This window comes from Schistocerca americana, chromosome 9, assembly GCF_021461395.2.
Source record: "Schistocerca americana isolate TAMUIC-IGC-003095 chromosome 9, iqSchAmer2.1, whole genome shotgun sequence".
NCBI lineage: Eukaryota > Metazoa > Arthropoda > Insecta > Orthoptera > Acrididae > Schistocerca > Schistocerca americana.
In genome coordinates, this window is record NC_060127.1 from 198,264,358 (window position 1) to 198,277,347 (window position 12,990).

General features: G+C 47.3%; 1 protein-coding gene across 1 annotated transcript in view; it reads left to right on the forward strand.

Annotated features, from left to right (window-relative positions):
* LOC124551058 (cytochrome P450 4C1-like) overlaps window positions 1-12,990 on the forward strand; it is a 160,103-nt gene that overhangs the window by 65,408 nt on the left and 81,705 nt on the right. The window contains exon 4 of the mRNA XM_047125933.1: window positions 767-994. Coding sequence (XP_046981889.1) covers window positions 767-994 — 228 coding nt within the window. The remainder of the gene's footprint in view (window positions 1-766; window positions 995-12,990) is intronic.

Genomic DNA, 12,990 nt, shown 5'->3' on the forward strand with positions numbered 1-12,990 from the left:
TATGAACTGGGGTGCGACGAGCTACAACTCCCGTTCACTTCAGGTGTTTGTGGAGAGCGTGACAACCAGCGCCCGGTATGTGCAGAATATTATTACCGCTGTTCTTTTGACGTTCTTGAACACGAAGGTGATGTGTTGCTCCAACAGGATAATGTTCCCTCAAGTACTGGCCACGAATTTGAACGTGCTCTGCAAGATGTGCAGAAACTTCCCTGGAGAGCTGTATACCCAGACTTGTCTCCAGTTGAGCACGTGTGGAATATGATGGGAACCGACGTGACTCGTGCGACGGGCCAGCCAACAAGTGGTAGAGAGCTACGTGAAGAGGTTGAGCAGGCGTAACGTAACGTTTCTCAGGACAGCATTCGCCACCTGTACGTTCGACTAGATGGCAGAGGCAGCACCTCCATTGGGGCTCATGGCGGCCACGCCATGTACTAACGTGGTCGATATGTGCGCCTCAGAACTGTGTGTGGTATTGATCTGTAAATGTAATCATTTCAAGTACTGCATATGCGCTGTTGCAATGATAAATTCTTGACTGAATTGGAAACCTCTAAAAGTCTGCACTGATTTATTTGTTCTGTATATGTATATTAGACACTACAAATTACCCTGTGCTACGCAATTCCTGATTCCTTGCAGTTCATAGTGCATAAACGAACAAGCGAGACACTGATTTCTATCGTGAAAATTGGATAAATTCAAGTTGCTGCCAGTTATAATTGGAGAGTAAGGTCGTTGCGTGTGTGCTGCTGGGTTGCAGATCCTGGAGGGATTCCTGGAGGCCTTCCACGACGGCGGTCTCTTCGTGAGCGAGCGCCTCGCCAGGACCGGAGGCGCAGTTACCGAGGTCCACCCTCCAGTGTTCTTGGCAGCCATCCGGAACTTCAGCAGCACCGTCATCGGCATGGACCCCGACCATCTCATGCCAGATGCCTTGGCAGAGGAGGAGATGTCTGCCGCGATGAACGACGGCCTGACCACCGTGCAGGTAAGGTCGACTGAAACGGCGAGTTTACCGACTCACGTTCCGAGAACGGCATTGTCTTCTGTCGCAGCTATTTATGTACCCCTGAGCCTCTTTAAGATTTGTATCGCAGGAAAAATAGTGCATTGTCCCGCACGGCGAGTGTTCATCGAACACCGAGATATCTTCAGGAGTCCTCAGCGAAGTGAGACGTAACTGCTATACACAGGGCGTTTCAAAATTACTGTTGCGTCTGTCTTCTCGGGCAATGAGAAGGGTAGTAATAACACGATTAATTACGAGGTTTGTCCGGAAAACACGTATAAAAGTTGAATAATAACGTTATTTTACAATTATTCAGGCATTACAATATCGTCTCCTTCACAGTACTCACACTGAGACGCGATACACTTCTGCCAACGCCGTTACCATTGTTGATAACGTTGCTGAAAGTCTTAAGTTGTGATGTTGTTCAGTTGCCGTGTCGTTTGCGCCTTGATGGCTTCCACATCTCCCAAGTGCCGCCCCCGAAGCACCATTTTGCATTTCGGGAACACGAAGAAGTCACACGGGGCTAAATCGGGTGAATAAGGCGGGTGGTCTGTCACGGTGATTGAGCTTCGGGCCAAAAACTCGCGCACAACGAGCGACGTGTGAGCAGGCGCATTGTCGTGATGAAGGATCCACCTGCCCCCTTTTGCCAACTCCGGTCGAACTCGGGCCACACGAGCTCTGAGACGTGACGATGTAAAAATTTCCGTTCACTCTCTGGTCGGGAGGGACAAATTCCTTGTGAACAATGCCCCTAGAATCAAAGAAAACAATTAACATTGTCTTCACATTGGACCTTGATTTTCGCGACTTTTTGTTCTCTGTTCTCCTGCTAGTTTCCATTCCTTGCTTTGAGATTTGAGCTCCACATCGAATTCCTAAAACCAGGTCTCGTCTGCAGTGATGACTCGGTTGAGAAAGTCCCCTCGTTCCTCTGCTTCCAACCAATCCTCACAGCACTCGACCCTCTCTGCTTTCTGTTCTGGCGTCAAGAGCTTCGGTACGATTTTCGCACACAATTTCTTCATTTCAAGTTTTTGTGTCAGGATTTCGTGAAAGATTGTTTTGGGGATTGACAGCTCGTCAGCAATCATTCTGACTGTCAATCTACGGTCTTTAAGAACACGAGCCCGAATTCGTTCAACATTTGCATCGGAACTCGATGTCGACGGGCGTCCTGGGCGACGGTCATCGTTCACTTCTTCTCGGCCATCCCGGAACCTTTTTAACCACTTGTTCACGGTCGGTTCCTTCAGAGAATTGTCTCCGTAAACCTGTTTCAAACACTCAAAAATCTCACGGCCATTCTTGCCTAGCTTTGCAAGAAACTTGATGTTGACGCGCTGTTCCTCAATCAGAGAGAGCTCCATGCCGACGGCAGGTGAAGGGTAACTGTCAACAAGCTGCCGCACACTCCCACCTTCACGCAGAGTGCTCTGACTCGAACTGAACGTTGATGGGATTGATTACAGCAGTAGTCCCGCCTGGCGGTGACTGCAACCTGTAACCTAATTATTCAACTTTTATACGTGTTTACCGGACAAACTTCGTAGAACACTCTGAACTTTATTAAATACAAAAAAAACTTACGTTTGCTCGCTAGGCTCGCCTGTAGCTATGAAAGTGCACACGTGGACTTGCTGTTCAGAACACACTAAATGAACCACAATTACTGAGTGGCGAATTGATACTAATTGGGCACGGCTGTACTGTGGCTTCACTACAGTGACCAGAAAACACAAGTTCATAGGCACGTGTTGACACAGTTGTGATAGCATTGGCGCAATTCACAGGAGACGTGGACCTCTTCGCTCCGCGACGGTGGACGCGGGCTGTGCGACAGCGAGTGGGCTGCACGGCGGCGCCGCCCTCACAACAACCTCCCTGAGGTGGGCGGCGTCGGGCCTGGGGAACACACACAGGCGCCGGCGCCTGTCTCTCCCACCCTCTGCAGCGTCGCTGGATGACGTTTCAGGACACTGGTTCCTATCCTCATTTTGTTCCTCAAAACACGCTCTACATCGCCTCCAAGTTTGACGGTGTAGTTTTGAAACACCCTGTATATCGATTTTGTCTCCTAAAAAGCGGTCGGGCGTATTTCCTATGGTGTTCGGAAGATATTTGCAGTTTCATTTTTGCAGTGCGTAGCACGAGTCAGCCGAAACAAATGTTCCTTGTGACATCTTTCATACGGCACCCACTGTCCAACGGTAAGGTTAGGATTGTTTCCCTTTACAAACAAGACGATGTTTAAAGTGGACTTGTACGTACTCATTCTACATGGTGATTTTTCCAGAGTGTACAAATTCTAACGATTGATCGATGGGAGGATACGGAACAGAGAAGGTCCGTTAGACTTATGCCTGGAGACGCATGGTTTCCGTGCTAGAGACCATATATTCAGTCATACATTGTTACAGAGACTGCGGTCTAATACGCGCTGTACCGTGCGCAAACAGTTCCGTTGTGGATGACTTCGTCCAAGAGTGTGGCACTGTTCCTCATACGTTATGCACTAGCGCAAGAGTGCCATAGTAATTGGTAATGTTGTGTCCGGTTCACTTCTCTTGCTGACACAGCTTGTAGTGAATGTGATACAGCGTTGCACACAATGGTTCCGTATTCGAACCGAGAGCTTGCCAACATGGTGTTTGCTATGTGTGTGTAAGCAGAAGAAACTAACGATCAAAGTCCGAAAACAGTTTATTGGACTGGTTTATTAACCAAAACAAATTCTCCAAGTATAACGTCAACACAAAATAGAGATCCGTCTTCGAATCACAACTACATACAAGAATAATATAGAAAACAACTGAAATAATTTCCTACTGGTCTCCGCCAGAGACTTCTCCGATATACCGAGCCTAATCCAGAGATCAGCGAGAAGATTCAAGCCGGGATGCCGGGGTAGCAGCTATCCACGTCTGCTGGCGGTCGATGAACTGCCGATGTGCGTTTTTTTTTCTTTATTGTGATTTTAATACCAGTATAACAGGTAGGCTGGCAGCAGCACAATACGCCGCTCTTCAGGCAAAGATAGTACAATGATAAAACAGAGAAGACAGATGGGTTGGAACAAAACGGCGGGAGAAAAACAGTAGACACATGAACATAAAAAAACATGAAGCCGTTCACACTCGAAGACAATGCACACTACAAACTGGTGACACGAGGCACAAACACTGAAGATGTCGATGGCACTGGTGAACGATGGAGTGTGACGGTGAACGGTGAACACTGAACACTAAACACGACGGCACACACGAGACACTGATGGCGGTGCTCTCCGGCGCGCGAATGTCCACTGAGCGTGTGCGAGTCCCGATGTGCGGCCGAGCGCCGGCCTTTATAGCGCTTCGGCGGACTCGGAACTATTTTCCATCACGTGGTTTGACGTGTGAAAATAGTTCCGGGATCTGCAGCGACCTCTTCCTTATGTTTATGTGGACCGGTAGTGGCCCCTGGTGGCCGCTGGAGTCTTTGTTGTGGTGTTGTTGTTGTGGTTGTTGCTGTGGCCGTTCATAAATATTGCCTGTCGGTTGTGTAGTGCTTGGGTGTGCCTGCGAGGCGGGCAACCCGCGCCTACAGGCTGTCAGTTTGGTTGCTGATACTGTAGGCGCCGTGGTGTCTGGTGGAGAAGGCCACAGCAGTGTTTACTTACGGAAAGATAAATGGCAACAGGCGGCGGGCAGCAAAGTTGTATCAGTAGACCTATCCCCTCCGACAACAACCACATCATTCAATGTCTGCAACAGCGTTTAGCCGTTTGTCTGAGACTGGGTCGTTTCAGCAAGCAGGAAATCATGAAGGACGTACGCAGAAACGTTCGGACACCGGACACGGAGGAAAATGTGATTAACACTTGTAGCACGCCCGGAGGTACAACTGGTGGGGGTCCTTTAAACTGTTCTCTCTTTCACCCTGCTCCATGTCCACGCCACGTACTTGGTACTCTCGCGGCGATCGTATTATTCCTGCTCCACACTGGAGAATTATGTACAGAAATATGCAAGCGGGCTTAGGGGAGCCACTCGGCACTAGACGCAACACCGTCCTACGTCTGGTGTGAACGATTATATTCTGAGACTATAAGAAAATCGCAGGTTGCACTGCTTATACATTAGGTCCCATGTGTCGATGTCAATTAACATTCTTGCTGATTTGATGAGAGGTCATAATTATCTTTCCTTTATTACTGTACAGTATCCTTGACGATGTAAATGTCTGTCACTGTTGTACTTCACGCCGTCACACGTGTTTCACAGTCTGACTCGGGCCGAACCTTCAGCCAGTGTTGATGATCATGTGTTCACAATTATCACTTGGACGAGTGTACGCCTAACCGACACGGCGCGGGTGATTGTTGATGATGCGGAAGCCGAATGGTCGAAAGAAAGTCCTTAACGCTCGCCACGTACACACAGATGCCTGGTACCAGTCCTTCTTGACACTTGTAATAATAAAACACTGTTCATGAAGGTTATTGTACAGTTCACAGTTCTCACTCGTACGAGCGTGCGCCAAACAGTCGCGACGCGGCTGATTGTTGATGATGCGGAAACGCGATGTCTCACGCTCGCTACAAGACACTGGCACTTGATTGCCCTCCTTTGTGGTAAAATATTTTACTGATTCACATAAGTTTCGTCCTGGGAGGCCGGAAACGACGGGGAAGATTGATGTTGTACGGTACGACACGCAAACGGGCGGATACTCAAATTGGCAGCACTGCTCACATTTAATTACTTCTTTACCCTCTTTTCACTGAATCCACTTCCATATCTGATTACTTCACAATAATAGTGCTTGCAGCCACGCTTGAACTTCCACAATAATGCCTTTTGCATACAGAGCTACCCGCAACACAACATAGCAGCTCCGTGTCCCGTGCTCGACTCCCTGATGCAGCCCCTCGCAAAGACACTCCGCAACCGAGCCAGCGATTTGACAATACGCTTACACACTGTGGAAGACGACCTCCGTGTCAGAACCATGCAGTTGGCGCGCCAGTACAGGGTAAGTCAGACGACCGTGTGGAACATTCTCCGTGACAATTGTTACTGCCCTTATCACGTACAGTATGTGCAGGTCTTACTAGCGTCAGATTTTCCACATCGGGAGCAGTTTCGTGATTGGATTCTCCACCAGGCAACGACGGTTTCGGGATTTGTGTCATCCGTCCTATTCACAGACGAGGCCGCCTTTACGCGGAGTGAAATCTTCAACTTTGGTAACAGCCATCCTTGGCATAGTATGCAGAATTCCCACGGTATGGTGACAGCGAATCATCAGCATTGGTGCAGCCGGGATGTGTGAGCCGGGATAATTGGCGACTGTATTTTGAGACCAGTTTTCTTTCTCTGTCTTTGCTTGTTATTGCTCGCGTAACAACTAATATATTGATAAATGTATGAGATTAATATGTTGCTACGAAAAGAGCCCTGAAATACTTTTTAGGGATTCTGTGCTGTGACTTTCTTTGGATCATTAATTTTCAACAAAACAAAATATATTAAGTTCTTATTTTTCTGGATCTGGCTTTCCATTAAAGGAATATTGTTTCGTTACTGTAACTCGCTATAAAGTTCAACGTATCTTCCTTACTTTACAGTTACTGAAAAGGTTACTGAAAATTATTTCGTTATGAATACTGATGTTACAGTACGCAATATTCGTTCAACATCAAAATTTTGCAGAGGATTTTTGTTAACAGTAAAAGACCAATAAGTACCACGACTAACACGAGAACATGAGACTATTATTATCAGAGAAAAAGATGTTTTTACTGTAATGTTTGCCAGACCAGAACTACGCACAGCGAGATTTCTTTTATGTCATGAAGGTAAATTATCTTTTTGGACTGTTAATAATATATCATCTGCAGCCCGCGTCCACCTGTGAAACACATCATAAGACCTGCTGCTCTGACCTGCAATCCCGAAAGCTGAAAGAAATAATTTTAGTTCACCATTACCTGGCCGCTTCTTTGCGGTATGACTGGTTTCATTTAATGCAGTTTCCATGCGCCGCGGCAGCGGCTCGTTCGTTCGTAGCGCAGCTCTGCACCACGAATAATATTTAAATAGCTGAAAATGTCTTAAGGTGGGTAGGACGTCAATCGGGCCGACTTGGAGCAGGAGAGGCACCACAGGACATTTTAATTTTCACTGTCTGTACTTTTACAAATAAATTCATAAAACTTCGTCAGCATCACCAGGAAGCATTCAGGATTCACACTCATTGCAGTGGAAGTTCGAAAATATAACAAAATAATTTTTTTTTACGTGCGAAATTTCATCATTTTTTTCACTTACTAATGGCTGCATTTGTTGCTATATGTACACTTTTCTTCATAAGTTAGAGGGATTCTTCGATGAATTTTGCACAGCATACATATCATACTCACAGGTTCAAAATGGCTCTGAGCACTATGCGACTTAACTTCTGAGGTCATCAGTCGCCTAGAACTCAGAACTAATTAAACCTAACTAACCTATGGACATCAGACACATCCATACCGGAGGCAGGATTCGAACCTGCGACCGGAGCGGTCGCTCGACTCCAGACTGTAGCGCCTAGAACCGCACGGCCACTACGGCCGGCCACATTCACAGGTGTATGAAACTCTAGAATTTATTTAATTTATGAAAAAACGAATGAACTGTTATATTTTAAACTTCATGTTTAGAAAAAACACAAATTTTATAGTTAATTACCTCAATTTTTACCACAGTTTTTAATATATTTGGAACATTCTAGAGTTTCATACACCTTTAAGTATGGTTTGTATGCTGTGCAAAATTCATCGAAGAATCTCTCTAATTTATGAAGAAATGTGTACCTATAGCAACAAATGCTGCCATTAGTAAGTGAAAAAAATTATGAAATTTCACATGTAAAAAAAATTACTTCGTTATGTTTTAGATCTTCCAGTGCTATGAGTGTGGATTCTGAATCCTTCCTGGACATGCTGACAAAGTTTAATGAATTTATTTGTAAAAGTATAGACTGTGGAAATTAAAATGTCCTGTGGTGCCTTTCCTGCCCCCCTTAAAAGGATGGGATAAAATACCAGGCAAGCTTATTACAAATCATAATGCAAGTTTTCCCTAAGTAACTCTATTCAAAACATTTAGACAGATTAAATTCTTACACACCTTTACAAATCAATACCTAATGGCGTCCTTCTCTCAATCTTGACAAAAGAATGCTACACAAGCATTCAATATAGCATCACAGGCTCTTCCTGCTCACATAACTCAAAAAAGACGACAGAGAAATTAATGCTCGGTCACTACTATTTATACTCGGTTTACATCTTGTTTCATATTTAATAAGTATCGTCTGTGACACAGATATTATCTAAAAAAATCGATACATAATTCTATACAAATATAAAACATGACACATAATGGTTTCTCTTCATTACATAAAGTTCACACAATCATTGTCCATGCATAAATAAAATTACAATCATCCACTTCAATTTTTTTTCTTTTCCATTTTTTTTACCACATATAATACGTGTTTTGCCAGGAGACGTTACACTTCCTAACACGACGCCTAACAGGCCGAAGCTATCGGTTTCTGGCGGGTGACTTTGCCTACCCTGCTGAAAGAATTGCCGTTGGTGATGGGAAGGGTTATGTGGCTGCTACACGGTGGTGCTCCAGCCCACTCCCCTGTTATGCAAAGAGAGTTAAACGCTGTCGGCGAGACGCAGCAGTCTGCTACAAATGCGCCAAACCGGGACACATTCAAACCGATTGTACTGATAGCGGGGTTGGTTGCTACCGTGTATGTACAGAAACCGTACTTCCAACAAAGCAGGCGGTCCCGAAAGCCCCACTTACAAACTGTTAACTGAAAAACTGAACGCTAACGCAGACTGCATTACTAAGACCACAACATGTCAAGAGGACCTTCAATTCGGTTTTACAGAGAGTACTCTACCGCAGTGGCTCCTTACTTAGCTTGCATTTATCGCGAATCTCTTGCCCAACGTCAAGTCCCGCTCGACTGGAAAAAAGCGCAGCTGACGCCTGTATATAAGAAGGGTAGCAGGACGGATCCTCAAAATTAAAGACGAATATCCTTAACGTCGGTTTGTTGCAGGATTCTCGAACTTCTTCTCAGTTTGAATATAATGAATTTCATTGACACTGAGAAGTTGCTGTCCATGCATCAGCACGGCTTTAGAAAGCATCGCTCCTGCGAATCGAAACTCGCCCTTTTTCACATGATATCTTGCGAACCATGGATGACGGGTATCAGACGGATGCCATATTCCTTGACTTCCGGAAAGCGTTTGACTCGGTGCCCCACTGCAGACTCCTAACTAAGGTACGAGCATATGGGATTGGTTCCCAAGTATGTGAGTGGCTCGAAGACTTCTTAAGTAATAGAACCCAGTACGTTGTCCTCGATGGTGAGTGTTCATCGGAAGTGACGGTATCATCTGGAGTGGCCCAGGGAAGTATTGTTTTCTATCTACATAAATGATCTTTTGGATAGGATGGATAGCAATGTGAGGCTGTTTGCTGATGATGCTGTGGTGTACGGGAAAGTGTCGTCGTTGAGTGACTGTAGGAGGATACAAGATGACTTGAACAGGATTTGTGATTGGTGTAAAGAATGGCAGCTAACTCTAAATATAGATAAATGTAAATTAATGCAGATGGATAGGAAAAAGAATCCTGTAATGTTTGAATACTCCATTAGTAGTGTAGCGCTTGACACAGTCACGTCGATTAAATATTTGGGCGTAACATTGCAGAGCGATATGAAGTGGGACAAGCATGTAATGGCAGTTGTGGGGAAGGCGTATAGACGTCTTCGGTTCATTGGTAGAATTTTGGGACGATGTGGTTCATCTGTAAAGGAGACCGCTTATAAAACACTAATGCGACCTATTCTTGAGTAGTGCTCGAGCGTTTGGGATCCCTATCAGGTCGGATTGAGGGAGGACATAGAAGCAATTCAGAGGTGGGCTGTTAGATTTGTTACTGGTAGGATTGATCATCACGCGAGTGTTACGGAAATGCTTCAGGATCTCGGGTGGGAGTCTCTAGAGGAAAGGAGGCGTTCTTTTCGTGAATCGCTACTGAGGAAATTTAGAGAACCAGCATTTGAGGCTGACTGCAGTACAATTTTACTGCCGCCAACTTACATTTCGCGGAATGACCCCAAAGATAAGATAAGAGAGATTAGGGCTCGTACAGAGGCATATAGGCAGTCATTTTGCCCTCGTTCTGTTTGGGAGTGGAACAGGGAGAGAAGATGCTAGTCGTGGTACGAGGTACCCTCCGCCAGGCACCGTATGGATGGATTGCGGAGTATGTATGTAGATGTAGATTTCACATGTCCCCACAGCGCCTACGAAGACATTCACCTCCGGAAAGACAAGACTCCAGCTGCCGAGGAGAGCTGGTGGCGGCGCGCAGTCGCACGGCGGCAACAAACGGGCTTCCTCCAGGAGGCGTTCCATGACACTGGAACGCTGCCGCCGTCGGCTGCCAGCGGCGCGGTTCGGCCACGTGACGGACAGCCCAACACGTCGACGTGGCGTGCGTGCAGCGTGTCGTGGACTGTGAGGTCGCCAGGCATCCAGAGCGTGGAGCGTAGCAATGCGCCACCGTGCAGACGAGCTTCTTCTGAAGACTACAACAATTAGAAGTAGAGTTAGTTAAGAATGGTTGTGGATAGCGTGGACATCAGAAACAAGAACAACGCGGAATTAATGACGACATGTGCACCAACAACTACGCAGGTCACGAAACTTGCACAGACACTCAGGGATACACACAAAACAAAGACATTGGAAGAAGCACCGCGACAGAACACAAACGTGATACACTGAATCATAACAGGGTGTACAACACTGGGCAAAAGTACAAACCGTGTATCGAACCAGTGACGTTCATTTGCGGGTGGTTTACAAACACAAATAACAGAGCGCGCAATATCACAACGCATGGTGATGAACAGTATAGAAGGAAAAAAGTAAAGGCTCGGTGATTCCAAAAGAACACAAACAGACACACAATGCAACACAACTTCAACTACATAAGCACGAGTACGGCGCCAGACAATACATACAGACGGCCACAGCACACTCGCAGCCCGAGCAGACAGCGGCAGGACGATCAGACGCGAAGAACACGGAACTTGGGGAACAGGCGACATTTTAAAGTTGAAAGAAAACATTTAGAAGCAAAAAAACAGGGACACCTTCCAAACAGCACTACGACTTGTGACTAGAATTGGCAACTCAGAAGGTGCCACAATCTGCTATCCGCCGACCGAGCATACGGAAAGACTTTCGCTGAAATCAGCCAATATACCGACAGGCATTAAAGAGCTGACTGCGCTACTACACCCAGCTTGCAATACAAGAGGCGCAAAGTTCACTCTACAAAATACACTCCTGGAAATTGAAATAAGAACACCGTGAATTCATTGTCCCAGGAAGGGGAAACTTTATTGACACATTCCTGGGGTCAGATACATCACATGATCACACTGACAGAACCACAGACACATAGACACAGGCAAGAGAGCATGCACAATGTCGGCACTAGTACAGTGTATATCCACCTTTCGCAGCAATGCAGGCTGCTATTCTCCCATGGAGACGATCGTAGAGATGCTGGATGTAGTCCTGTGGAACGGCTTGCCATGCCATTTCCACCTGGCGCCTCAGTTGGACCAGCGTTCGTGCTGGACGTGCAGACCGCGTGAGACGACGCTTCATCCAGTCCCAAACATGCTCAATGGGGGACAGATCCGGAGATCTTGCTGGCCAGGGTAGTTGACTTACACCTTCTAGAGCACGTTGGGTGGCACGGGATACATGCGGACGTGCATTGTCCTGTTGGAACAGCAAGTTCCCTTGCCGGTCTAGGAATGGTAGAACGATGGGTTCGATGACGGTTTGTATGTACCGTGCACTATTCAGTGTCCCCTCGACAATCACCAGTGGTGTACGGCCAGTGTAGGAGATCGCTCCCCACACCATGATGCCGGGTGTTGGCCCTGTGTGCCTCGGTCGTATGCAGTCCTGATTGTGGCGCTCACCTGCACGGCGCCAAACACGCATACGACCATCATTGGCACCAAGGCAGAAGCGACTCTCATCGCTGAAGACGACACGTCTCCATTCGTCCCTCCATTCACGGCTGTCGCGACGCCACTGGAGGCGGGCTGCACGATGTTGGGGCGTGAGCGGAAGACGGCCTAACAGTGTGCGGGACCGTAGCCCAGCTTCATGGAGACGGTTGCGAATGGTCCTCGCCGATACCCCAGGAGCAACAGTGTCCCTAATTTGCTGGGAAGTGGCGGTGCGGTCCCCTACGGCACTGCGTAGGATCCTACGGTCTTGGCGTGCATCCGTGCGTCGCTGCGGTCCGGTCCCAGGTCGACGGGCACGTGCACCTTCCGCCGACCACTGGCGACAACATCGATGTACTGTGGAGACCTCACGCCCCACGTGTTGAGCAATTCGGCGGTACGTCCACCCGGCCTCCCGCATGCCCACTATACGCCCTCGCTCAAAGTCCGTCAACTGCACATACGGTTCACGTCCACGCTGTCGCGGCATGCTACCAGTGTTAAAGACTGCGATGGAGCTCCGTATGCCACGGCAAACTGGCTGACACTGACGGCGGCGGTGCACAAATGCTGCGCAGCTAGCGCCATTCGACGGCCAACACCGCGGTTCCTGGTGTGTCCGCTGTGCCGTGCGTGTGATCATTGCTTGTACAGCCCTCCCGCAGTGTCCGGAGCAAGTATGGTGGGTCTGACACACCGGTGTCAATGTGTTCTTTTTTCCATTTCCAGGAGTGTATATACACAGACCTCGCGAGGGCCCACGCACGAGTGTACTTCGATTACAATGAAGAGCCATGTAAATGTTTTCTATACAGCCGACATCCATGATGTTCTTACAACTGAATGCAAACAACCAGACA